Source organism: Passer domesticus, chromosome 7, assembly GCF_036417665.1.
Source record: "Passer domesticus isolate bPasDom1 chromosome 7, bPasDom1.hap1, whole genome shotgun sequence".
Classification (NCBI taxonomy): domain Eukaryota; kingdom Metazoa; phylum Chordata; class Aves; order Passeriformes; family Passeridae; genus Passer; species Passer domesticus.
In genome coordinates this window covers 48,699,030-48,727,001 of record NC_087480.1, presented here as the reverse complement: position 1 = coordinate 48,727,001, position 27,972 = coordinate 48,699,030, and the positions used below count along the sequence as shown (strand labels likewise).

The following is a 27,972-nucleotide window of genomic DNA, read 5'->3' as shown; positions in this document are numbered from 1 at the left end:
CAAATTGTGACCTGTTTTGTACAAGTCTCTACTTTCTCCCCCTCTTCGTAAGGCAGGCTTCCTAGTGTGACATGTGTGATGAGGAAATGGACTGTCGTGTCTCTTGATAAACATGGTGAAAATGGCTGTTCTGCGAGTGCTATTTTAAGTTGTCATTAAGCAGAGCAGTTGCATGCAGTTTTCTGAGCTGAAGTTGCTGAGCTGGTAACTGAGTGGTGGGTGACTATGTGGCTTTGGTTTTGGGATGAAATTCTGAATCTTCATCCTGAAACTCTTTCAGTGTCTAGATTATAAAAAAAAAATAATAACATAAATTACTGTAGTACCCATGAACTGAGTTCACATTTAAAGGTCCTCATTTTGCTACCAGTGTAGCCCGACTGATAGAGAAGAAAAGGAGTACAGTGGAGGAATTATTTCTGTCTACTCCTGACTCCTAATTTGATCTTCAGAAAAATACAGCATATGTCAAAACAGTTTGTAAAACATGAAAGAGAAACAAGGTGTTTGGGGTTTTTTTGTTAATTTCATTTTGGTTGGTTTATTTGTTTGGGGGTCATGTTGTTTTGTTGTGGGGGGTTTTTATATCCAAGAGTGCAATGTTATAGAATTGCATAGAGTCACTGAATTGAGCTTGTAGATTAATTTCACAGAAAGTTTAATTAATAAGCAGTGTTTTAGAAACATGGTGGCGTTTGTCTTGGAAGGATATTTGAATATTCTCAACTATTCTGCCAATATCACTGCAACTTAGAAACGTTAGTGTAAAGTTTTATGTGAAGCTACTTAGCAGACAGCATGAATTACTCTTGAAGTTCAAGGCAAAAACACTCTAATTCCTGAAAAAATAAATTAGAAAGTGACTTTCAGAGTTTTTGTTGTTTTGGCTTCAGGTAGAATCCATTTGAAAAGGAAGTGAGTGTATTTATATCTTCTGGTGTATTGAAATACAATAGCAGGTCTGTTTCTTTTACAAGCAGTTTCTGCAGAAGCTCTGGGTTTGCTGAAGGGGAAGGAGCTGCTGCTTGTTTGGGTGGACTTTGGTTGTCAGTTGCTGTTGTCAGTGTTATGATTTGAATAAATTACTGTTTGGTTTATGGCCTATGGGGATTTTCAGTGGTTGAGTTTGAAACTTAACATCTTTGCTTTGTTATTTTGATATATAAAGCATACAGTTTCTCCGACTTGCCTTGGATACTTGGTTGATGCATGAAATTAATGTGTTTTGTAATATCCTCAGAGTCCAGTAGGGCAGAGGTGACTAAGGACATCACAGGCCTTGGAATCTGTTTTAAAAAGCTGACTGAGCACCCATGTGATGGTACAGCCTGAACTGGTGACCAGGTCAGTTGTGCTGCACCGCCCAGGGGTGAAAGGGATGTGATGGGAGCCATCAGAATGATGCATTTCATTCTTTGTTTAGAAGTCTTGACTGTGACCACTTGCAGCTATACAGAACCTACATTTTGATTTTTGTTTTGTTTTCTTAGTTGCTTGTTGTTCTTTCAAAAATTGAAATGCAAAAGGAAAGGAGAACGAGGTTGCATGGTTTTGAATGTGGAGACAGATAAGTGTGTCTTATATTCTTGAACCAATAAAATGTTTTCCAAATCTGCATAAGAATATCAACAACTTGGATAACTGAAATGGTCAGGAGGGTCATCACTGGTGCATCTGCCGTCTTCATAGTCTCTAAATTGAAAGTGGATGGGTGATAAACAGTCAAAATAATATCATTTGGTCTCTGATTCAAAATAATACCAGTATACTTCCAAATACAGTAGAATGATTTATAGAGATTTAGCTGAACAGTTACTTGTATATTTGTGTGTAGAGAGAGAAAAACGCATGTTAAATATGAAATAATGTACAGAGCATACTGTATGAATTGCTTAAAGCTTTAGAATAACTACTAGTTGGGTACAAGTCAACAGATAATTCTGGTCTAAGGTTGCCATGGAAACAACCAGTGCTTGATATAATTGAGAACATCTTAAACCCTCCTGGTGTTTGCATGCTTTTTTCCCCTGCCATTTTGAGTTGCTTTAGACATGAATAGGTAGCATTGGTCAGAACAGTAGTAGTTAATGAGCAAAGCCAAATACCTGTGTCCTAAATATTGATTTTGATATTCTGCTATCTTGTGCTTCATAGTTTTTTGCATCACAAGGAGCTCATAAGGAAGAGCAGCTCCCTGGATGCTGTGTGCTCTCTTTCTGGTTAGTGTGTAAGTGTATTTAGAGATTGAAGCACTGATTTGGTAGAGATTAACACATTTCATCAACTGTTGGATTAATATTTGGAGCAATATGTTTCTGAAAACTAGCTCTTCAGCATGAATGGTAAGTCTTTTCTATTCCGTTTGACACATTTTTTGTTCCATCTTCACAATCAGGGAAAATCTACCAGGTTTCCCTTTCTTGTCTGCAGAGCTGCATCGACTGCTGATTTCTTTGTTTTTGTAATCGACTCACTGTGGGTTTCTTTGTAAAATTATTAAAGATTTGCAGTTTTTTATTAAACAGTTTGCTTTGCATGACTGATATTTAGTGTTTTAAATATTATTTTAAAGCTTTCTTTTAGAAATACCTGATTTGGACAATTTTGTAATTGAATATATACATGTCTGTTCATTTAATTTTCTGTGTCACTTATAATTATTTTCTGTGAATTGATACAAATCAGAGAAGCCTTCTGAAATTATTGTAATCATCACCTGAAAAAAATCTAAACAGGCTTTTGTTTTTCATCTGAACCAGCTTATTCTGCTATTATTTTTAGTCTTCTAAATGCTGGGATGGCAGAATAGTTGAGGTCATTCATGGAAGTAAGGGAGGGGAGTCTCATTTGAAATGAGATACTGTAATAGATCTAGTAAACTTATCAGGCAGGTATTTACTTTCCAAAACCACATTATATTGAATATAATGGAGTTACGAAGTGCTATAGTCTTACTTGTAATATTATTGAAATTTTTGTTTTCAATGCATAGACTGTAAATCTGTTTTCTTAAAAAAATATGTCCTTTGAAAATTGTTTTCAAAAAGCCCAAATATGCTGTTTTCCAAAGTGCTGCCTTTTTGTTTCAAACAGATAGTCTGGAGCTTTGGAAAATTACTTGAGACAGAGGTTTTTTGAAAAGAAAAAGCAGTTTATCATGTATGTGGGATATTTGTGTGCATGTATGTCTGTGGTTTTGCTTAATACTACAAATTTAAAGGACCATTTTTACAAAGATTTCACTTGTGTGCATGGCAGGGAGGAGTTATCCCACTGCCTTATCTAATATCAGCTTATCTATACTTATCTCATACAAATGTGTTGAGGTCATCTTCCCCAGAATGGAAAGCGTGGCTGTCATTTCCTTGGTGTACAAAGTACAAATGTCAAAACCGGTGCAGTTATTAAGGCAGTGTTACAGACTTTGTACCTACACGATGGAGGTTTGTGCTAGAGCATCATTCATGGCTGTTTGAATAAACCTAAATGCAGGCTGTCCCCGAAAGAGCCCCTGGTTGTGCTCCCCAAATCCCTGCAGGGATGCTGGCAGGTGGGAGCACAGCATGGATCTGCTGTGGCCACACGGCCCGCACTTGGCCCGCAGGGACACGATGGCATCAGGGACACGATGGCATCCCCGCCCACCTGCCCCTGCTCAGCCTCTGGGGAAGGGGGGGCAGCCACAGCCTCTGCATTTCCTCCATGTCACAGCTGCCTCCCCTGCTCGTGGAGAGGTCTCTCCTGGGGTCAGAAAGTCTCCACTTTTCACCAGCTGGTACCAGGCTGGCTTTTCCATCACATTTTCCTCTGGTTCTCTTACAGTTAGGTCATAGCATCCACAGGAATTGAGATTTGTGGGAATCAGCTCTGTGAATTCTGAGGTTTTGGGTTTTGTTTGGATATTCTCTTATGATTTATGAGTCATAAAGGAATAAATTTCACACAAGCTAGGTGAGAAAGAGGTTATAGTTTTTTGTAGCCTCAACAATTATTTTGGTTTTTTGTTTGTTTAGTGGTGTGAGTTTTTTGGGGGAGGTGGTGGCTCTTTTTAGGGTTGGGGATTTTTTCTTTCCCCTGAGGGTTTATTCCGCAATTTGCATCTGTAGATTTTATTCATCTTGACATGCAGGCTCTCAGTTCCATTAAAACATAGAAATAAATTGGAACAACTTTTAACAGGTGTCAATTCCCAATCAAAAATACCTATAAATTAGTGTAATTTTGATGAGGGAAAGGCAACTATCTCCTGCTCCATCAAGATTAAGTCTTTGCTGTAAACATTTCCCTATTTAAACCACTTATGCTTTTCAATGCATTTTTGTGGCTGGCTTCACTGCAGCAGTGTTACATTACACCCTGTCAGTGGATAAAATCAGATGCTTTCCTTGTGAAAGACAGCCAAGATGCAAGTGAAACCTTGATGAAAAAAAATATGTATTTTCTTCAATTGCAAGTATGAGTGGCTATTTTTTTTCCCCTTTTATTTCTTTCTTTTTTCCCTCCCCAAAAGGTCTGGTTATATGCTTAGATTTTTTTTTTCTAGAAAGACCCAAAGAAAAAGCTGTTTTTCTATTTCTTTGAAGTTGGACTTTTGTTTTGAATAGCTTGAACAGATAAAACTGTAAGGTCAAGTAACTAATAGCCCCAGCTCCCAGGGGTGAAAGGTATAGTCTGCTAAATCTTCTGTTTCACTAAGAATGGGCTTAATATTCAGAAGTGTCACTAATTACATGATTGGGCTACTACTTTCCAATACTGCAAATAGAAGTATTTGGTGATACAGACATTTGCACTCAAAGGACAGTTACCAGATGTGTATGGAGACAGATGGAGCAGTACATGGAAAGGGCGTGAGCCATGCTGATGGACTCTGCTGAAATATTGTGCAGTTTTGGGCACACTGTGGCATAGGCATGTGTAAGGAGTGAAGGGAGGTAGTATAAATACATTGGTTATGTGCACTGAGAACATTTCTAACAGCAAGGGACAATAAGCAGCAGCTGATTATTCCCACTGCTCAAAAGATTGTAAAAAAATGGAAGGATGCCATGGAATTTCCGGGTGCCAGAACCATATATGTTCCTATGTGTGTCTCATGGGACTAATGCTTTCTTCTTTGCAAAAATTCCCCGCTGTTACCCATTAGCCTCTGACAGCAAACTATGGCAATTTCTTGGGTTCGTGTTAAATTGGGTTTGTGTTAAATGGGATTCGTGTTTTATTCTAGTTCTTTTGATATTTGAAAATATTTGAAAAAGACAAGACAAAAGCTGCTGCATTTACATAATTCATAAAATACATCCACAAAGTGAACAGTCCCTCACAGTGCTTGGTTTGGGGTAGAAGCAAAAAATGCGATTAACAGAATTGAGATTTCTTCCAAAGGAAAGGGTATTTGGTATGTTGTAATCTTGAACTCTGACTTACTCTAGTTGCCATTACATTCATTACTTACGTATATTTTTTTATCAGAAAGATTTGGGTTTTGCCCTTGTTTTTAGTTAGCATCTCAAATTGTTTATGTATTTGTTGCTGGTTACTCCGAGAGTTTCTTTTAGTCCTTCTGTTGTAGGCCAAAGTTCACAGAAGTTTCCCAGCTTTAATTGTGGAGGTTCTTGCAGGTAGTTTTGGAACTTGCACAATGTTTTTGGTGTTTTTCTTTATTCATCTTTAGCTGCTGACAGATACCCCAGCCCATTAAGAATTAAAGTGGTTCTTTTCTTCAGCTTTATTTTTTAGGTTTTGCAGTTCAGTTGTATGCAAGTTTTATGCATGCCTTTATGCCAAATAAGTGCCAAATTTCCCCAGTTTCTCTCTAAAATCTCATTCTTTATCAGAATGGATAATAAACATTCTTACATATTTTTTGCTTGCCTTAATCCTGAGGCAAACAAAAACTTGTTATTCACCCAGTGTGTTGAATTGTGAAATGTGTTTATTTACATAAGACTTCCTTATTCAGGAAGCCAGTCTTTGCTATTTAAGGGTATAAATGAACTTCTCCTGCTTGGCTTGTTACTGCAGGCAACCCTTTCCTGTAAATATTGAAAGCATGTTCTGCAGGAGATATGTCAGTGCAGCGATGTGTCAGAAGCTCAGATCTTGTGAGGAGATGAAGAACTATTTTGCTGATTTGCCCTGACAGCTGTGAAGATGTCTTGCTGATCCCAAAGTATCTATATGAGAATTTTTGTGGAGTTTTAATTATGCAATGGCTGGAACAAGATAGCTTATGGGAAGTGGGCTTAGATGTGAATGCACAGAGACCAAGATTGGTGCATCTACTATTATTTTTATGCCTTGTATTAAATATTTGGAAGAAAGAAAAAGCAACAAAGTAGTTTCTCTTCTCAAGTAACATTTTAAATTCATCCATACAGTGAACAGCCCCTGCAGTTGTTTAGAGTATAAGGAAAAGTTAGTTTAGTAAAACTTCTCAAGGTTACTTTTCAAAGGAAGGGGTATTTGTGCATGAGCATGTGTGGTACTGTTCCTTACTTGCAGGGAATTCATTAGTCAATATGCAGATAAGATGAGCTACATGCAGATTTATGCTTACTGTTGCTAATAATGTAGCCATAAAGCCTGGTCTCAGGGATAGCTGTATGGCTCTATGTTATCCTTTGTAGTCACTGAACTTCTGCAAAGAGGAAATGTGGGGCAGTGATGTGGAGAGGGAGGTGGGTGCTGACCAATTGGCCAGAATCTTTATGGTGCAGAGAGCTTAACTAGAGGGCATCTGCAGCAGGTGCTGAAAACATTTTTCTTGGTAAGTGGTTTTGGCTGTAAGAGGAAAATCTGATTAATTTGTGTATTTGTATTAACTACTAGAATTTGCTAAAATCTTTACTCAAAAATGTGATACTTTTACAAAATACTTTATAGTAGTGCCCTAGAAGATGTTGTTCTTGGAACTCATTCTTAAACTGTATTCTTTTTTTTTTCTCCCCACATGGTAACCATGGAAATATATGCACTGCAGGAACAAAAGATGTTTGAATTTTGACAATTGTCACACAGTTTTCAGCTTTCTTTGTTGTCTTGTTAAGACCTGTTATATTTCACACACAAAGGAGATCTTTTACATTACAGGTCCTGTGATAGTTGCAACATTTTAGATTATTTGCTGGATAAAGTTCAGCCACAACTAGAGGATGGTTCTGCACAGCTGCAGCTTAATTCCTAATTGCTTACAAAGTACCTCAGTGTATGACAATTTAGTATATTACATGTTAAGATTCTTCACATAGATTTTTTTTTTCTGTATGAACAAATTTTTAAGTGGGGAGTATTATGTACTGCATTTGAAAGTAATTTCATTAAACACATAGTTTATTAATTTTAAATTTTGAGATAATGGAATTATTCAATAGAATAATTGAAAACCAGTAACTTAAAATTATAATTTTCTCAGAAGCCTTTTCAGCAGGCCAGTGTGGTGTGTTCATGGCCTTGTCATGCTAGCACAAGCTGAAACCCTTTCAGAAAAGGAGCAGTTCTGTCCCCCATATTTGCCCACTCATCTCGGGAGAAGCATTCATAAGAAGAAGAGAAGAGGGAGCTGCTTCTCTGCTCATTCCCTGCCTTCTGCCCATTACTTTTTAGTCTGGGCTGGTTCCCTGACCTGGCTTGGCAGTCAGATACAGGAGTGCTTTTGCTCTTTCAAGGAAGGTCATTAGGGAAATGCAGGAATGAGTGACTGTGGGAGGACAGGACTGATGTGTGGGTTTTTTCAGCCCATACTGAACTGTAGCCTAACAAACCAAACTGCTATTTCTTGGACTTTTAAGCCTCAGATCACATGGATTGTTGCAAGAGAGGAAGCAGATGTACAAAGGTGTCATCTCCTTCAATTAATGCTTCAAGGGCAGGAAGAAGGTATGAGTGAGACTCCTTTCATTAAGCTAAAGCCTAGTTTTAATATATTCCAGAACTAATTGAATGCTAGTTCTAACTGATCCATTTAGAGAATTGAAACAAAAAACCCAACTCTAATCCATCACCAAAAGGTGGCTAATAGCTCTTTAATTTGAAAGGGAAACTTGGGTAAGAAAGAGGAGTGGCAGCCTTAAGGACCAAAATACCTAAAGATGGAGTGGAACAGCTCTCAGCCACCAGGAATCTGCAGGAGGCTTTGTCACATCCTATATGTGGATACTCAGATGAAGCTATTCTGCTTGTCAGCATTGAGGAAGTCTTGCATATTATTATTACTTTAGGATTTGCATAATAAATCCTGGGTTGGATCATAAGTTTTGCTTAGCTGCTATGGGGCTTTTGGCATTTCTCTTCTGTTAAGAGAGAACTTGCTTATTAAAGTATGTGTTTGTAAATTTTGACAAACATTGGGTCTGGATTCTCTTTTAGATTAAGAAAGCAGAGTTTTATCTGTATATGTTTTTGTGGAAAAGCATTCAACTGGGACATGGATGCATGTACAACTCTGCTGAGCAGTGCTAGTACAAAATTTGATTGTGTTTGTGACTGAAAAACTACTGCTTTGCATTACAGATTTGACTTTACTGATTTACATTATACATTTTGGGGGGGTTAAACAAAATTTCAGGGATTCATGTTCTAAGTGACTCTGTTATTTGGGTTGGGTTCTGTCTCCCCAGAGTGGCCCCTGTTGTATTATATTTTTTGGCATCAGCAGGGTTCACCACCTCTGAAGCAGTACTTTGGTATTTAAGAAAGGATAAGGGAGAAAGACTGAGCATTGGATTTGAAAATGAAATTAATTATATTGTCTATAGTAAAAATAGAAGCATGTCAGTCTGACTGTGGCAGCTGTGTGCAGTAGAGTATCTACTGCTCTGATTTTAACAGAGATCAGTGTTATCTCTGATGGCTGAAAATCTGGCTCCTGTTCTGATGTGTCTTAATCTGTCACATCTCTTGTACAGGCTGCTGCTGTGTAGCAAGCCAAGTAAAGAGGTGAACTGGGTTCTTTACAGAGCTCTTAACTGTTCTAACTTTGCTTTTATGAAATTCACAAAATACTGTTTAGCTCAAAACATGAAAACCATGGACAGGATTAAAACAAAATTTTTGCCTGTGTTCGATAATGGAGTTGTAATGGATAAGATCACTTTGTATTTTGCTATTGCTGCACATTTTAAATTAACTCCTGAATGTCCTCCTAAGATCAGTTTCTAGTGCCTTCTTCTAGTTTTTAGGCACAACAGCTGTAATTGGTCTTAATTTACTGTTTATCCTGTTTGTCTTCCTTTTTTCTGTGCCTCTCTTTTCCCACTTCTTCCCCATTCTTTCCAGTATTCTGTAGAAAAGTTTACAGTGTACAGTTAGATAATTAGTGCTTCCATTTTAATAGCAAGCTTATATTCAGTGAACAGCAAGCTTAATTCAGTTAATCTACTAATTAGTAGATACATAATTCTTACACGATCATGTAGCTACTAAGAACTTTCTGGTTTTGTATTTCAGCAAATGGGCTCTTTCAGAACTGCTGCATGTGTTTGGCTCTTTGTTTCTGGGGAGTGTTGGATTTTGGTTGTTTGGTTTGGATTGGATTGGATTGATTTGGTTTGGTTTTTTAAAAGAAAGGGTCTTACCCATTTCAGCTGGTAAGTTGGTTTGTTCTGCATCACCTGGGTTTATCATAATTAGTGTTTAAAGAGAAGTATAAAGTTGAAACCTTTCTCTTGAATTCAAAACCTGGATAAATGGGATATTCAATTGATGCAGTTCATTGATCTAGCCTTGGCAGAAACAAGGCAGAATCCTTGCTAATCAGCTCTTCATGAGAGGGCCGGTGACTTCCCTGGACTTTTTTCACCCACCATTTTCATAGTGTGAGAAATAAAGTGTTTGGTTTTGTTGACAGCCTGTTTCAATGGTAGCATTTTTGTTTGTGCTTTGAAGTGTTTTCCAACTATGAAATTGTTAACTGGTGCTCGCACTGCTTCCTCTGAGTGTATGATAATACTTAACACTTAGCTGTGTTCGTTTTGAAACACTTGCCAGGGCAGAGAAACCTTATGTTGAGCCTTTTTATATTATTCCTGCTAATCAAAAGAGAAATATTTGAAAATTTAGACAACACGTTAATGGTGTAAGAATGGTACTTAGAACCAGAATCAGAAGCTTCTCACTTGCATCTGAAATATGGTACCATAACCACAGGATTCACTGAGATATCTATATACATCTTGATAAAGTTTAACGATATAAATACATATTTTATAAAAATGAAATATACATATGCATTTACCAGAATCTCTTCATACATATTCATTTTTCCATTAAATGATTTAATTAAATAGCCCATTTAACTCCAGACTTCAAATGATTATATTACAGTTTTGGAACAAAATTTGAATTGTATTTTGATAAAGGGCATTTTAAATACCAGACAGAGATTGGCATTTACCACAGCAGATGGGGGTTTGTAGTGGTGCCCAGTGTTTAGTCTTAATCAGTTTAGTTCTTGCTTTCTTGCCGTGAATCCTAGCCAAATACTCTTTTTTCCCCCCTTAAAAAGAAAATCCTGGCTTGCTGGCTCTTGTGGGAGATGTGATTGAGAATAACAAATACTGTGCATGTGGGAAGTGGGAGAAAGGCAGAGTAACTCATGGTAACTCTCAGGAGTGCTCCATCTGTGACCCCTTTCCCTCTGCTGTCATTGCAATCCTGCAACCCAGAGGTCCTCACCCTCTTGATTTTTTTCAGGAACTTGATTCACTTACCCTTAAACTGTGTTCTAGGTCAAAGTACTCATTGCAGTACTCATACCCTTAGTTAACAATTTTTTTAGAAGCATGTTAACTTTCATAGAAAAGTTGATCACTAAAACAAGCAAACATATTATGAAGTGTGTGATATACTCTTGTTTGGAGGTGGGCTCAGGGGTGTTTTGGTTTTGGGTGTAGCAGAGTTTTTTCATTTGTTTGGATTTTGTTGGTTTGTTTGCTTGGGGCTTGCTTTAATTCCTCCTATGCTGACATTATCTAGGAACCTCTGGATGTTGGGTTCCTCTTCCCTTAGAACACTGTTCCAGCAGACTTTCCTGCTTATCCTCACGTTGCCTTGGTTCCAAGTGCAGCTCTGCACAAGCCCCCTGGGGTATCCAGGGGGGTAGCTGAGGCTTTGTGTTGTGGTTGTAGCACTGCTTCTAACCAAGGTGAACCGGAGCAGGCAGAAGTTGTAAGACTGCTTCAAGCCATTCACTTGTGGTCCTTGGCCATTATTCCATTTCTTCCACCTTCTGAATCTCACCAAATTTCCTGCTTTGGGTGTTTGCACTGCATAGACCTGCCTCTCCTGCCAGTGCTTGCTCATGTTGGTCACCAAGGGCTGGGTTTGTGCTGTGTGTTTGTGCTTGCCTAATCCTGCACAGCTGGTGGGTGCCTCCTCTCTGCTTCCAGCTGGTGTCCTTCCTGCCGTGTTCAGTTGTTTCTGCTGTGGTCCTTGTGCTGGTGCTGTTACCTGTGCTTTGCTGTCTCCTTCTAGTACCTTCCTTCTTGAGCAGCAGATCCTCCTGCTTTGGTTTCATCCTCCTGCGCTCCAACTTCCACTGTACCAGTAAACCCAGTCTGAGCAGTGTTTGTTGCTGGTCTGTGCATACACTCTCATCTTCACTTCTCTCAGCCACAGACTGATCCTTGCTCTTCAGTGTTTATGGGAACCTGTATATCCAGATCCTTAGTTCCTTTTTTCTGACAGCCTTACCAAATAAAGTCATACTCATATGGTGTCCATCCCTGTGTGCATTCCACTTTGCATACAATAACTTCAGCTGTGCAGTTTAGACTTCTCAAGTTGCTGTTATTGGGTAATAGGACTGAAATCCGATTGAGATTTTTTTTTTTGGAGACTGCTTGCCATTTCTTTGCTATCTACCACATGCCATGCAATTCACACATGCTGTCTTCTGGAACAAAGTGCTAAGTAGTGGGAAGATCACCCGATTACAGGTTTTATTGTGATCCAGCATGCTGTGATGAAGATAGATACACTATTGTTAGCAACAGTTCCGTGGATGTGTATGTCTTGGAATAGATTAATAATTAAAGATGCCAACTTGATCTCCTGAAGTTTTCTAAGCTGTGCTTATTTCTGTGATGCATCATCTTTTTTCATACTGATTTTAGCTGCCTTTGGTGATTTTTTTCTTTCTTTGCTCAAACATTCTGTGATTTAACATGAGTCATTCTGTCTGTGTGGGAAAAGGCTGGTTTATTACAGGGTCTGTTCTTGAGTAGGGAGGGGAACGGGTGGAATGTATTTGTGTTTTCTATGTGTTTGTTGTGGAAATGCATAAAACTTTTTTTTCTTCTTCTCTTTCTTTCCTCTCTTCATCATCTCATCTGTGTGGGTGAATGTTCCTGCAAACCCTTGGGGAACCTATAGAGACGTTTGGTATGCTCATTCCTTCATTAGTGCCCAAAGTCACAGATGCTAGGTACAGTTTAGACTGGAAAAGCAAACAAGAGCCACATCATCACAATGTAAGGTGGCTAAAAATGTGCACTTGAGGAAAACCTCTAAGTCATCATCTATGACACCTATTTGTTTGCATCATCACAGTAATACCAATGGCCACTGCTACCCAGTTGGCGTAAATTTTGATTCTGCACTTGAAAGTAGAAATTAAATGTGTTCTCCTGTAGCAAGAGCTGCTGTTTTGTGCTTGAGAGATAATTTTCAAAAGTTCAAATTCCAAGTAATGTTTTGAGAAATGACTGAAGTGCATGCACTTAAATTGCCTAAGTTCTGTTTGAAAGCACCTGTGGTATTGTGTTGAGGTGTAGGAGCCCAGGTGACCTCTGAAAGTGAGAACCAAGCGTAATTCAATGTACTCTCCCATGAGGAAGAAACTGATTTTAATAAAACTGAGCACAAAAAATGAAACTATTTTTTAAAAATAGTGATTTTCAGATAAGTTATTACCCTTGGGTGGCTTTATTTTGAAAATGTATGTTCAGTGCTGCTTTCTATGAAAAGAGGGCCATAGTAAAGTAGAACAAGGTAGGAGTTTTGTTGCAGGAGAGCTTGTGGCTTAGTGGTATTCTAGAAATGAGAGATTTTTCTCATGAATCCACAATTTGAATATTTCCAGCTGGATCACATTTAGTTCATAAACAGCATTCTTTATTCCATAAGTAGAACAGAGACAAAAAAATGACTGTAAATGTCATTGTATATTTTTATAAATACTGAATAGTCATACTTCAGTGTGAAATAAGTGGCAACTTAAAATATTTAGTTATGTGAACAGAGATTGCATGAGGGATATTTAAACATATGTACTGTAATAACATTTTTTTAAAAAATAGTTACTTTGTGTTTTGGTTGTGCTATGTTGTGTTAATGCTCACTTCCAAGCTACAGCCACTAAAGTTTGAAGGCTCAGCTTTTTGCTAATCTTAATGATTTTCCTGGGTTTTTACTTGTCATTAAGAGAAAATATTTGTGCTACTTTGACATAAATTGATGTTTGAAAAACTGTATCAGTATGCCTCACTTGATCAAGTCATCTCTGTTCTCCTAATGGAAGAAGGATCACTAAACATAAATTTGGACATTGCTAGTTTCCGGTTTTTGTGTTGAAAATTATTTCATGCCACAGGAAATCCTGTCCTATCTTCAAATTAGGATAATTAAAAGTCATTACACGAATAACCTCTATAACTTATAAACAAAGGAAATATTTTCTACATGCAGGGTAAATATGTTAACATTTTTTTCTGATTAGCCATGAAAATATTTTTAACTCTGAGTTAATTTTAATACCATTTTACCAGTTTCTTTGATATAAACTGTGTTTTCATTGCTCTTCTTAACCATAAGTTTAGAGTACTGAATATGTTCTTCCTCTGTGATATTGCTTGTTTCTCTTCAAATAAAATTACTGAGTGTATATCATGCTTTAAACACTTTTCTAATGCTGAGGTTAGCCAGAACTTTTCACAACTTCTACGAAATTACCATTTTATTTAGTGCTCCATCAGAGCCAGTGGTAGTGGGAGTCATAAACCTCCTTGGAGTGTTTTGTGATAGTCAAGTCCCATAGCACACACAAGAAGGAGGAAAAAAAACTAAAAAAAAAATCCAACCAGCCTTCTCCAGGGCTGCTGCTGTTTTTACTCCTTCTGGAAATGTACCAGTATTAGAAGAGAATTTTTGAAGTTTTCTTTGTCAAAATTAGTATTCACTGATAAGTACAAGGAAGTTCTGATTCATCAAGTGATTTGTTTACAACCTGTTATAAACCTAATTTTTTGACTGTCAGAATGTAACATACAGTTGCTAAAACACAGAGTGCTAGATATTGACCAGAATAATCTTGGCATATTGCTGTGTATTTTTAGCAATTGCTTGTGGCAGAACGTCACAGTACAGAAAAAACACGGTTATTAATGTTGTATTATGTGAAATGATTCAGAGAACACACAACCAGTATGATATTTTCTTGATTCTGTGACTCTTTGATAACCACAGCAATGTCTGAAACACCTCCCATTAATGACTGTGCATGAAGTAATCCGCATTGATCTGGCTGAGCATTGATATTCAAAAAAAGAGAACAGCTGAGAGATGATCTGAACAAAATATTTTGGTGCACATTTTAAACAGTCATCCGGAATTTTACCATTGTACATTCCTTCAATTTCAATGGAAAATCAATACTAAAACTGCATATTCTCTGACTGTGGGCATGCCTAATGTGCAGTGTTGTTGTAGCCCTGTGCTTTGTCTTTGCTTGCAGTAATGCTGTCCATTTAGTCCTTGAGCTTGCAAACAGCCTTTAAATAAAGGTGATGAGGGGAAAAAGCAATGAGATTGACATTACACTCGAGCAGCTGAAAGAAAATGCAACATTTATTTAAAGAGATAAGAAGTCAATCTTTGTGGAATGGCTATTTAGAAATGTCAGGTGTTTGGTTTTTTCCCGGCTGAATTTAAGAATGTCTGACATCACCTTAAAGCCTGCTTGCCTATAGAGTATTTGAGCTTCTAGAGCTGGTAAAGTTTAAGTAATTTGTGTAGAATGATGTAGTTACTCCAGAAAGCTTAGCTATCACCTGGAGATAGTGTAGAAGTTCTAGAAGCATCGATGCTTGCTTTCATCCATGGTGAAAATAGCATATTATCAATTAAGAAAGAAGTTGATAATGAAGTTTATGTATTTTGTTAACAAAGCATCTCCATTGCACTCATGATGAATTATATTAATTGAAATGTACTTTTTTTGTGTGTTTTCAGTGAAAGAGTTCCTAGCCAAAGCCAAAGAAGACTTTTTAAGAAAATGGGAAAGCCCCCCTCAGGTATCACTCATTTAAGCATTCAGTAATTTTCTGTATTGCATTTTTTGGATAATGTTATCAGTATGTTATCAGTCTGTAATGAGTAGTGCAGAAAAAATTTCAGTGCAATTTGTAAAGGAGTTTCAGGTTGTTTGAATGCCTGCTTTGTCACTTTCCATTGAAGTTTATCAAAAAAGATTCTCAAGTCTTCTCCGGATTTGAGCTGATAAAATGCTCCCACTGAACAACATTTTCTCTTACGAGAATGATGTTCAACAGTCAACATGACAAGACTCAAAATCTATTGGCATGTTTTTAGTTGGCTTTTTTTAATAACCAGAAGCATTGGCACATCTGTAATTTACCATGTTAATGACTTCTGCCGTGATAGTAAGTGGAATTAAGAGTATTAAGACTACTGCATGGCACTTGGGAGCTGGTTAAGGAGCTTGTTAGAGAGAAGTCTTGTCAAATGTGGGATTTTAGGGAAGGTTCATTATTGTTCTAATGCAATATTTGAGATGCTATGGCAATGAATGTCTGAGAAAATGTACTTGGGGATGTGCTCTTCAGACAACTCTCATGTAGAACTGTCTCTAGAGCTTGGAGTCTTTTGCATGTTCTAATATTCTTGATAATGAAGCATGAAGGGGTTATTTATCTGCATGTTATCTTCATGATCTGTTTACTGCTAGATGTTCCTTACTAAGCATGTATGGACAGCTGCATGGACAAATTACAAAAATGTTGATATAATTCAGTTAAGTCTTCTTCTGTTTTAATGAATGCAGTGTAAAATCTCTTTAAAATTTGACAGGTATCAAATTATAACAGTATAGTTTGCTATAGTTATCTTTGATAAATGTAGTATTTCTCAACCTTTTTCATAACTGAATTCATGCAGTTAAAATTCTCTTTGGTATTATTGTAAAAATGTGATTATATCCTACATATAGAATACTGCTGGCCTAGATGATTTTGAGAGGCAAAAAACCCTTGGAACAGGATCATTTGGGAGAGTAATGATGGTGAAACATAAATCCACAGAACAGTATTATGCTATGAAGATACTGGACAAACAGAAGGTTGGTATAATTTATAGTGAGTTTTGTGCTACAGCAGAGTTTGTTCTAGATGAAGATCTGGTAGCTGTGGCTAAACTGAGTTGCACATGATGTGCTTTTTCTTGTAACACTTGGATACCAGTGATTTATTTAAATGCTTTATTTTCTCTTTTAGCCAGTAGGTTCAGTTGTTGGGACTGTGTAGACTTTGTACAATGGCCAGTATCATTAACAGGCTGAAGAGTAACCTGTTAAGTTAAACCTGTTAAGTTAGGCCTGTTAAGCCCCTAAGTAGCCTCTAAGTCCAAGGCATTAATAAAATGTTATTGGGTAAATTCTTTGCTTAGATTTTGTAAGGTTGCATGTGTGTTCTTTGGCAAAAGCAAAATGTAGTGCTATAGTTCAAATAAACAGATGAACTTTTGCAGGCTAGTTCAAAACTACGTAGATCAGAAATTCTCAACATTTTCATTTGTGCACCATAATTGTAATTAAAATTGTCTGCACAATAACATTTTCCATTCTTGGTCCTATGAGGTATTACTTTCTGTATTTATAATTATGCAATAATCCTGTTGAATCTGTAGCAACATTGTATGTAGAACAGGAGTCTCAGAACAGCTGTCCCATAATGGACATTTTCTCTGTTGTAAACTTCAGTGCTGTAGTCTGAACCTGTATTGCTGCTCCAGCCTGATATATTTTTAGCAGTTTATTACTCTTAGATTAAGTAAGCAATGTCATTTGATAAAATTTAAATTTTTAATTTTACAGTACAGAATTCCAGAATACAAAGAAGTATTTTAACAGAATTTATCAATACAGGTAGTTTTTAATGGTTTTTACAAGTTTTTCAAAAGTGCATTATTTAGGTTAGTGGATTCCAAGGTCCTCAATGTAAGAGCTGTTTGTGTTTTGTAAGATACTCTACATAACTTCACTGCTGTGTAACAAATATCATATTAAGACAATATTAATGTGGCAAAGGGAATTTAATAATCAGCAACTAACAAACTCAAAATCAGCATTGCCTCAGTGTGGACTTCTCCACTTAGGCATTATTAAATTTCTGAGTAATTTTATGTAATGAAACTGTGGCAGTGACACAATCAGACTGTTTTGCCTGAGTTGCAGTTCCAGTACTCTTTACACGTGGTTGCAGTCCTGGACCTTGAATGAAGGATTAAATGACCCATTACTGCTTTATAATGGTCTCAGAAACTAAAACAAACTTACCTTTTAGTGTCAAACCTGACAGGATTTTTTTTACATAGAAAAATACAATTTTTTGCATCTAAAGCATTCTTCTGTTATAATGGTGTCTAACTTGTATTTAAAAAAAATCCAATTAAGTTAAAATTACATTCCAGCATGGCACAAATAAAGACAGTCCAGCCATTTCCACCCATGTGGAAATGTGCCTCAGCATGACCTCAGTATGGCTGTGGCATCCTGTGGGCTGAGATTTTGAATTTGTATTCTCTAGTTTTGTCACTAATGTGTGAACTGTATAACATAAGCCTGTTTACTTCTGTTCCCAGGTAACAAAATTCATAATTAAGTGTGCCTTACACAGTTTCCTGTATTTCATAGCAAAGGGTCCAAAGATCAAGTGGATTTTATTGAAGTGCTGAGAAAGTATGGCCATCAAAACCACAAGCCTTTCATAGAAAATGCAGACAGGTTTTCCTTACTGACTCTTACACTCAGCAAGTAGGAAGAAATACTATTTGTAGAGTTGTCTGCCAACTGTATTACACAAGTGTTACTCTTTAATGTTTTTAGACTTTTTAATCCTTTCTTGGTTCTGTTATTGTATTAGGAACCTATAAGGTTTTTCATTTTCTGTGAAGTTACAAATTTCCTTTCAACTAATTGTTTAACACTAAAAAGTTTATCAAGAACTATAAAATATCACACTTAAGCTGAAGATTGCTTTTTCTCTCCTAGGTCGTCAAACTGAAGCAGATAGAACACACACTGAATGAGAAGAGGATATTACAAGCAGTGAACTTTCCTTTCCTTGTTAAACTGGAGTATTCTTTTAAGGTAGTCATTACTTCCAAAGCAGTTGTTGGGTTTCAGGAAACTGCATGCTTACACTTTAGATATTAAAATATATAACTTTTACTGTACAATAGTTCAAGTATTTTTGTTTTCAAAGATGCTTCATTTGGCACTGTTGCCAGGGCTTGAGTAGGAGTGGAGTGCACTCGTGTACACTTCATATACCCCGGTTCATCAGGTAATGTTTGAAAGGATATCTCCAAATAAAAAATAAAAATTAAATTAAGTTAAACTCCTCAGAGTTTTCTCTTCTCTTGGAGGGCAGCTGGATTGTACAGCCAGGGAACTTTAAGGCATCATTTTACCTTTGAGAGATATCAATGTGTGTCTTCTGTACCACTATATAGAATGGTAAATTTGTAATTGTTCTGCAGATCTTTTTGCTTGAGATTTATAGCTGAGGCAGGTTTTAATGACAGTTTTAACCATGAAGGACAGAACTTAGAGCTTAGCTTCTAATTTCATGACAGTACATACTAGTTAATCTGTAAAGAAAATGAGAAGCTTTCTAGTTTATGGAGTAATATGTGCCTTCTTTTATTTTTTTTAATTTTAAATGAGCAGACATCTTTTACCTTAATCTTTAGAGGTTTGAGGTTTGGGGCAGGGGATGTGGAGACAAGAATACCTCAGGTTGTCAGTTATAAGCATTGAAGAGTTCAAGGTCTTGCCTTGCAGTAGGCATCTTAACCTCTCTTCCATCAGGGCTCTTACACACCAGTCTGCACCTGGACCTCACTAATTATCTTTAACAGATTTGCTTTAAAACATTTATTGAGATATATGATGCTTCTTTTGCAGTTTTTCAAGAATTTCTACCTATGTTGCATTATATTTGTCAATGTCATTGGATGGCTACAATTTTTCTTTTTCATTCATTAATAAAATGTATTCCATGTAGGAGTTGTAGAGACTATAACATGCCTAATGTGTATTTGTGTGTGTTTACTTGTCTCTTTAATTTCCTTAGGACAATTCTAATTTATACATGGTAATGGAGTATGTTCCTGGTGGAGAAATGTTTTCACATCTAAGAAGAATCGGAAGGTTCAGGTAAGAGTATTAATGACACTATTCCTTTAAAAAGGCTTAATTTGCTGATTTGGGAAATGAGTTTTGTAAAATTTGTTAGCATTGAAGAAAAAATTCTGAAGGGTTAAGTGCATTTACTTCTTGTTCAGTGGAATTAAATTAGTCAGGCAGTGAAGAATTATTTATTTTTCATCTAGTTAATACAGGTGTTTGTGATCTGTGCATGATAGAATCTGGGAATTCCTATGCATATTGTCACTGAAATTCATGGTAATTTCTGAAAGTAAAATTTGAAGTCAAAGCTCTGCACTGTGGGATACATTCATCTTGATTTGCATGTGTGTTTTAGCTGCAAGACTTAAATTTAGGGAATGTATGTATCAATTCTGAAAATGTTTGGTTTTGCTTTTTCTTGTTGCACAGTAAAAGAATGAGTTAAGAGATATTTACTCTGTCTATCCCTGACAGTTAGGTGGTTGTTTTGGTACCTTAGCATAGCATTGGGGTACTTAATATTCTTTTAATTCTTCACAGTGAACCACATGCACGGTTTTATGCAGCTCAGATAGTGCTAACATTTGAGTACCTCCATTCATTAGACCTCATCTACAGAGATCTAAAGCCTGAAAATCTTTTAATTGATCAGCAAGGATACATCCAGGTATGATATTCTTCATATATCTAGGGATGAAGTTTTGTCTTGCAGTATAGATTTAACTAATTTGAGAAAATGTGTTTAGAACAAATGGTCTGTTAGCATGGTTGTGTGGAGCATTCAAATGCTGTACTGCCTAGTAATGGTTAAAAGCCTTGGGTTGTACTTCCTCTGACTGAAATTAAGTATGCACAGTAGAGCTGTCTGCAGTTGAGCCAGTTGTCAGGATTTCCCTTGGGGTCTGTGGTGAGAAGTAGGTGATTACATGGCTCTGTTCATCTGACCTATTTTATACGTCTGCCCTAGAACAAGATGAAAGATGCCCTAAAATGTCTGTTTCTCTGCACTATCTGTATAAGCAGTTTAGGAAAACCAGCTCAGATATTAGCCCTGACATGACAGTACTTAATATCCATCAGATGAATCCCACCCTTGGAGAGTCCTGGCCTTTGCAGCACAGCTGGGAAGTGGGGTGGGAGCTGAGTTGAGGTCAGCACTGCAGTGCTCAAATGACAGCTTCTGTTTTACAACAGCCTCTCATGGCACCTTCTCATCTTCCTCTTATCTCTTATGTTTTTAGCTAAATGGCAAATGGGAAGGCAGTGTGCAGCAACAAGCACTCTGAAATGCTGTGCAGTCCTTAAACTTAAAAGGAAGTTCTTCTTCCCTCATTGTGTCACCTTTTGCCACAGCAGAATCTAAAAAAGAAAATATATAATAAAAATGTTTGAGAGAGGTGTAAAGGATTCATATTTTATGTTGTTTATAAAAGATAATTTTGCATGGAGTCTAAGATAACACTGTAGGGAAAATATCAACACAAGTTCCTTTAATGTAGTTGGGGAGCACCATTAATGTACTGGCTGGTTTACTCCATTTACTGTGTCTGCTTTACTCCAGCCCTGGCAGCTCTCTCTGTGCCACAGTGTGTTTTTGTGATGGTGGCAGAGGGAGGTTTGTGTTCATATGTTGATGCTGCAGCTCCAACTTCATTTTCTTTTTGTATTTTAAAGCCATTACTGTTTGTCCCGTGTCTGCAGTGTATTCTTCCTATGTAGACTGATGTGCATTCCCAAACACAGAAATGATTCTTTGCTGACTGAAGCAGGTCTCTCCAGTCAGCATGTCACCCACTCCATTCAGTTCCAGCTGCTGATGCTGTTGTTTCTACCAAAAATGAAAACAAGCTGCCTCATTGGTTTGGCTTCTTTAGTTGTGACATTAGTGTACAGCAACATCAGCTCAGGTTATTGTATAATTAGCAGTGATTCTCGTTTGGTACAGTATGTTTTCTCAAGGAATGAGTTGAAATTGAAACCAAGAAGGAGGAAACAAAAGAAACAAGCACAGACTTAGTAGTTTGAAACTGATCCCAGAATTCCATATGTAATTACCTGGGTTCTGTATGTATTTCACAATATGGTCCAGGTAAAAACACAGACAGTATGATATTGCATACAGAGTTCTGAAAACTTACTGTAGAAAACATGACAAGTGAAATGAGGAATTTATAATGTCCAAGTGCTTGCCATTTGTCAATACAGTTATTGCTACATTTACCCCCCCAAGGCCTCAAATAAACAAACTTGACTCTGGTGATGCTTTCAAAGATAGTCAGAATCAGAAGTTACTGGAAGACCTCTTCTATGTTGTCTTATTCCCACACTAATTTTACATATGACCTTTATACACTTATGCAATAAAATTCAAAATTTACAAGACTGGGGGATATATTGACCCTATTGCGATTCATTTATTTGTTAACTAAAGGAAAAGATAAATATCTTGTTTATATTCTTCAAATTTTCAGCACTACAAAGAGTCTGATGTTAAAATATAAGAAAAATTAATAACGTAATTGCGGTACATGTGGAAGATTAGTACGCCATAGTTCCCACTGATTTTTAAATTATAAATAGAAGCTGGTGTCAGGGTGATAATACATATTTTGTGTTCTTTATTAATTTTATCATGAGACCTATTTATCTGACTTAGAAGTACCAGGAAGACTGACTAATAAAGGTACACCTGACTATATGATACTATGTGATTTGAGAAATAAATTTTTCCCCTGTAAAAATGGCTTTCTAAAGTACTTAATTTTAAATTTCTTTGCAGCAATGCACTTATAATCAATTTATTTCTTCTGATGACAGGTCACGGACTTTGGCTTTGCAAAAAGAGTAAAAGGCAGAACTTGGACGTTATGTGGGACTCCAGAATACCTGGCACCTGAAATAATTCTCAGCAAGGTACTTTGTCTTGTTACTCAGCCATGCATTTGATGTAGTTAAAGCTTCTCACCCAATTATCAAGCTCTGAGGGATAAACAGTTGCTGATACTTCCAAAAACTAAATCTTCATTAGTCAATTGACAAATTGACAAATGACACAAAATGCAGTCCTTGCATTGTAAATATTTGTTTGGTATGCCAAAACTTCTGCCATATAAGGAATTTTCACATAACTGTACCAAACTTCCTACATATGCTTGCCACGTAGCTTGTGAGGGGCAAAGAGATTCAAAGAACCTGGAATTAGGTTATTTAACTAGCATCCTTATCAGAAGAACAGATCTGAGTGATTACATTCTGAAGGGTTAACACACTAGAACAAGAACTCCAGAGGTAACAAGAACTGTGTATAGGATGAATCAGTAGTCATTACATAACTACTTGCAGAGTTTCAGGTTTAAGGCAGTTGGCATCAAATCAAACATGACAATCCACTGGTTTTACACATAAAGCACATGCAGTCTAAGCTGACTGTAGATCTGTTTGTCCATTACTTGCATTAAGTGTTCCAACATAAAAAAATATTATTTATCCTATAGCTGTCTAACTGTAGCACTGTATGTTTTGCAAATGGAAAATATAGTACTGCTTATGCTATGAAACAATCATAGTGCATTTAACATGTGCTTTAATTAAATACACTTTGCAGATCGTCAAAAGTGAACAAAAAATACTTGTTTGGGGAAAAAAAGTTTGTTGTTTGCATGGTTTTTTCCCCTGTGCAGGAGGGGAAAAAAAAACAGCAGAAGAAATTGCAGAAGAAATTTCTTTTGCTAAAACAGCAGAATAATTGTATCTGCTATAATGCTTCACAATAGATTTTCCTGTAAGATTGAGTCTGAGCCCTGAGCTTTGTAAAAAATCTCAGAGAGCATGTATGAAATGGGTGGGTTTGGTGTTTTCTTTGTCTTTCGTAACATTGAATAGGACCTACTAATGGTTAAGGTTCAGGCTTTTAAGATCAGATCATAAATGACTCTGACAGCTAATTAACTAAACACTTAAGCTCTTGTAGCTGGTTAACTACATATGAAACTGAATGTTCCAAAATGTGAAAAATCAAGCAAAATGGTGACAGTGTACAGTATAGAAAGTGTTGTTGTGTATGTTGTTATAATGAAATTTCCTTAAGCTTTGAAGAATTATCACTCTGTAGCACAATTGTTTTGACTTTAAATAAGTAAGTTGTACCCATTTACACAGGAGTGTAAAGAAATCACTGACACTCATCACAGGAAAGTGTGCAAAATGCTTTATTTCCATCATTATTTCACTGTCATTGCTGTATTTGGGTTTAAGTGTATTGCTGTTGGAATCTGCCAGTTTGGTTGGGTCAGGTTGTAAGTTCTGCATTAAATGAAAAGTAATGTATTTTTTTTTCTTTGTATTCCATAAATATATAGATTTATAATGAAAATCTTAACCTCTGTTAGAAACTGTACTAACAGTGGCATGTTTCATTTCATTCAGGGTTACAACAAGGCAGTGGATTGGTGGGCACTAGGAGTGTTAATCTATGAAATGGCAGCTGGATATCCCCCATTCTTTGCAGATCAGCCCATTCAAATTTACGAGAAGATTGTGTCTGGCAAGGTGGGTTGAGGCTGGGTGTTTTCACAAATGCAGTTGTTTTTATAGAACCTGGTTTTTGGTGGAGGAGATGCAGAATTCACTGGCCTCTAGACAGTGAGCAATTTGAAAAGGACCTAGGAGAAGTTTGGAATGTACATTTCATAAGTACAGACATTGTTACTTGAAAACCAAAGTTATAAAAATCTGTTCCCTGCCTTCAAATTTAAAATGCAAGTTACTAAATTTACAGACATTGTGGTTTTATATCCTTTTATGCTTGGATTAAAGTGATCCAACGACTATTAACAACTACTTAGCTGTGTGCTTAATTTGCCTAGCTATTTTCTTTAAATTTTTTTTTGCAATTATTTGAGAAGCCCTGAAGAGTTTCCATCATTTCCAGGTTGCTTTGCTTCCACAGTCTTATAGGTAGACATGTCTAATATTGTTTATCTTTCATTGTAATATTAATTTTTTTTAAGTGTTCCCAGTGTTTCCCTTTTATTTTTCATTAATATCTCTTAGTGTGCTGGATAGCAGCAAAATGTAGTCATTCTGTTGTTTCCCCTACCAGCCAGTGTTGATTCTTTGTGCTCACTTGATTTATTACAGTTGTTCTCTTCCTTGCCCCTACCTAGACACATGCTGTGCTGCATCTCAGGCGCCTCTGTAATTCCAGTCAAGGGCAGTACCTCAGTAGGCCTGTGGTTGATTCTTATTTAATAAAGAAGGTGGTTGCTCTTTGAAAGGTTTTAATATTGTGAACCTTCAGCTGTGTCCATGAATATATGGGAATTAATTTACAAGGACATATTTTTAAAGAAATCTTTTTTCTTCTAAACTAAAAACAAAATGTTGGGCAGTTTTTGTAGTTTTATCTAATTGGCTTGACATCTGTAAAAGGTGATCTACCTTTTTTACTAAGTCTGTGGATGGACTACAGCGGAAATAGCACTGGACATCAACTCTGGAAACTGTAATTCAGTCCTCAGCTAGCAGTTGTTTATAACCTGAGGTCTTTCATTTATTCTACCCCATTTACTTAGTTCTCTACTTAAAAATTTGAGTTAATATTTCCTTACTTCTCAGTGGTCTAGGTGTTATAGTCATTAAACCTGTGAATGTCTCATAATCTACAATAGAACCATCTTGGTAGCTAAACTGAAGCAGGGTCCGTGATAACTGGACTTCTTGATTTTTTTTAATGTTTTTATCTTAATTAATTCCATGATCTGTATTTATATCACGACTGATCAGCTCAGTATCGGGAGTGTCAAACACTGAGACCACGAGAATGACAAATGCAGCTTTCTGCCTGTTCTTTCCTGAACAGCTGAGTATCGGGAGTGTCAGCTCAGTATCGGGAGTGTCAAACACTGAGACCACGAGAATGACAAATGCAGCTTTCTGCCTGTTCTTTCCCCCTTCCTTCTCTCTGCCAACTCAAATGGTGTCAGTAGATCATTTGTTAGAAAAACCCTTTGTAATTACATCCCACGAATCATCTTCAAATATCCTTTAGCCAGGTTTGAATGAATTGCAAGTCACTAGTGTGCTGTCTTCAAATAGTGCTGTTATGTAAGGCTTCTGATGTTGGTGCATTTAGTTATGAGAAACAGATTGCAGTAGAGCATAAAGTTCCAGATTGACTTTTCATATATGATTGCTGAATGTACAGTTATTTCAGAGCATATCTATGTATTTATATGCTGTATATATGCTATATACTGTGTCTCCTCTGTGTGTATATATAATTTAATCTAAAAATGTATACCTAGAAAATAGCTGAGACTATATTGAGATGATGTGTTGTTAAAACACCAAGTTAAACTTAGCTTTTAGATCACTGTTACATTAAATAATATCTTGCCCCCTAGACTCTTCCAGTTCAAAAAATTGTAGGTGGGCAATGCTACCGATAAAGGCTTTGTGAAACAGAAATGCATGTGCAACAATAATCATCTCTCTTCATGCATTCCTGCTTGATTTGACTTTAGAACAAAAATAGAAAATTGCCCTACTGTTTCCCTTTGTGTCAAGTTGTTTCCCTTCGCAGGGAAAGAATCAAATCTGTATCATGTTTTTTAATGTTGTGGGTGTATAATTTTAGGTGAGGTTCCCATCACACTTCAGTTCAGACCTAAAGGATCTTCTAAGAAATTTACTCCAGGTAGATTTGACCAAACGATATGGAAATCTCAAGAATGGTGTAAATGACATAAAGAATCACAAGTGGTTTGCAACTACAGATTGGATTGCCATTTATCAGAGAAAGGTAAGACCCTTCCTGATCAAAACTATTACAGGTCTTTAAAGGATTGCAGTAAAATTTCTAATTCATGTGTTTAATTTTTATTTCCTAGATCTTTGACTTTAAATTGAGAAAGGGTGAAAGTAGTTTAATCTTTTAAGATTCCAAAGGATATGTATAGATTGAATTGTTTGTTTCTTCTGGGTGTTCTAGCCTGGACCTCTGTGTCCATTCACATTCTCTTTTAACACACATGTTGTGCATTAGTCTATTTCTGGATTATCTCAGGACAAGGCATCTCCTGCCTCTCTCACTTTTTATTTAACCCCTGCTTTACTGGCATCTATAAATACTCCTCCACAACAGAAATTAATTTGTTTTCCTTTCCAGCCAGCTCTTAGCACTCAGACTGTGCTCCAGTGTGGAGAAGCTCATGCCAAAGCTAGAGCTTTTCTTTTTTCTCCTAAAGCAATCTGCTCCCTCTGTAAAAAAAGCTAGAGATAAGTGATAATATTTAAAGAAATTGGTTTGGATTTTAAATGCTAACAGTCTTGACTATAGAGGCATGAACTTGCTGCTGTAACAGCAGTATTTTAAGGGCCAAACCTAAATACTAACAATAGTTTATAAAAAGAAACTGGTTGTTTGGCTACACAAACTGACAGCACAGTTGTTGAATTATTCACTAATGTGTTAATTACTAGAAGACAGGGTACAATTAATGCATCCTGTATTCCTTGCATTAAATATAGATATTTTTAAGAAAATATTCCCCATTGTGGAGTTCTAATTATCTGTTCTTCACTTTTTTAATGCCTCTTTGCAAGGCAGATTTATATGCACCAAGATTCATTTGCCAGTACAGTGGGAACACCCAGGCCCCATAATATTAACAGTGTTTAATACTGTGCTAAATACTCTTAGCATTGGTAGTGTACTGCTATAGTGAATTACTTTCACATAAATAAGAAATATTTTTAAATGTTAAGAAGTAGTAGAGTCAGAATAGCTATTACTAGATTTAAAGGGTTGTGAAAACTGATACTGAGTAAGTTTGAAGCTTCTAATTATAAAGAATAATAGGGTCTGAAACAACAGCATGGATTGTAATGTCATTCAAGTAGTCACAGAAATACAGCAATAAACCTTAGACTTAGAGTAGTTTTTCACTGTGGCTGTTAACCACAGCATGTATTCTCCTGAATAAACATAGTGTTCCTTGGCAGCTAATGTCATGTGAATGGGGGTTTTTTAAATTTTTTTTTTTAAATTTTTAAATGCTATGGTCATAAGTAAACCAGTCAGTTACTTAATATTTCAGATACAGAATCACAAAAATTTGCTGATTTGGAAGGGACCCACAAGGGATCATCCAGTCCAACTCCTGGCCCTGCACGGGACCCCAGAAGTCACACCATGTGCCGGAGAGCATTGTCCAAACGCTTCTTGAACCTCTCAGGCTGGTGCTGTGACCACTGCCCTGGGGAGCTGTTCCAGTGCCCAAACACCCCCTGGGTGAAGAAACTTCTGCTATCCAACCTAAACCTGCCCTGGCACAGCCTCAGGCCATTCCCTCGGTCCTGTCCCTGTCCCTGAGCAGAGCTCAGTGCTGCTGCTCCTCTTCCCCTCACGAGGAGCTTGTGGCTGCAGTGAGGTCTGCCCTCAGTCTGCTCCAGGCTGGACAGAGCCAGTGCCCTCAGCTGCTCCTCACAGCTTCCCCTCCAGGCCCTTCACCATCTTTGTTGCCCTCCTCTGGACACTCTCTAAT

General features: G+C 36.9%; 1 protein-coding gene across 8 annotated transcripts in view; it reads left to right on the top strand.

Annotated features, from left to right (window-relative positions):
* Nucleotides 1–27,972, top strand: part of PRKACB (protein kinase cAMP-activated catalytic subunit beta) — a 71,834-nt gene that overhangs the window by 39,713 nt on the left and 4,149 nt on the right. For 5 of the 8 annotated variants that reach the window (XM_064428479.1, XM_064428471.1, XM_064428476.1 and 2 more), the window contains 8 exons: nt 15,229–15,290; nt 16,226–16,354; nt 18,284–18,382; nt 19,371–19,453; nt 19,967–20,093; nt 22,244–22,339; nt 23,852–23,974; nt 26,064–26,228. In XM_064428479.1, the coding sequence (XP_064284549.1) occupies nt 15,229–15,290; nt 16,226–16,354; nt 18,284–18,382; nt 19,371–19,453; nt 19,967–20,093; nt 22,244–22,339; nt 23,852–23,974; nt 26,064–26,228 (884 nt within the window). Of the gene's footprint in view, nt 1–2,007; nt 2,343–7,790; nt 7,879–15,228; nt 15,291–16,225; nt 16,355–18,283; nt 18,383–19,370; nt 19,454–19,966; nt 20,094–22,243; nt 22,340–23,851; nt 23,975–26,063; nt 26,229–27,972 lie in introns of those variants that run through there. The other 3 variants (XM_064428473.1, XM_064428477.1, XM_064428478.1) reach the window with 2 other exon arrangements.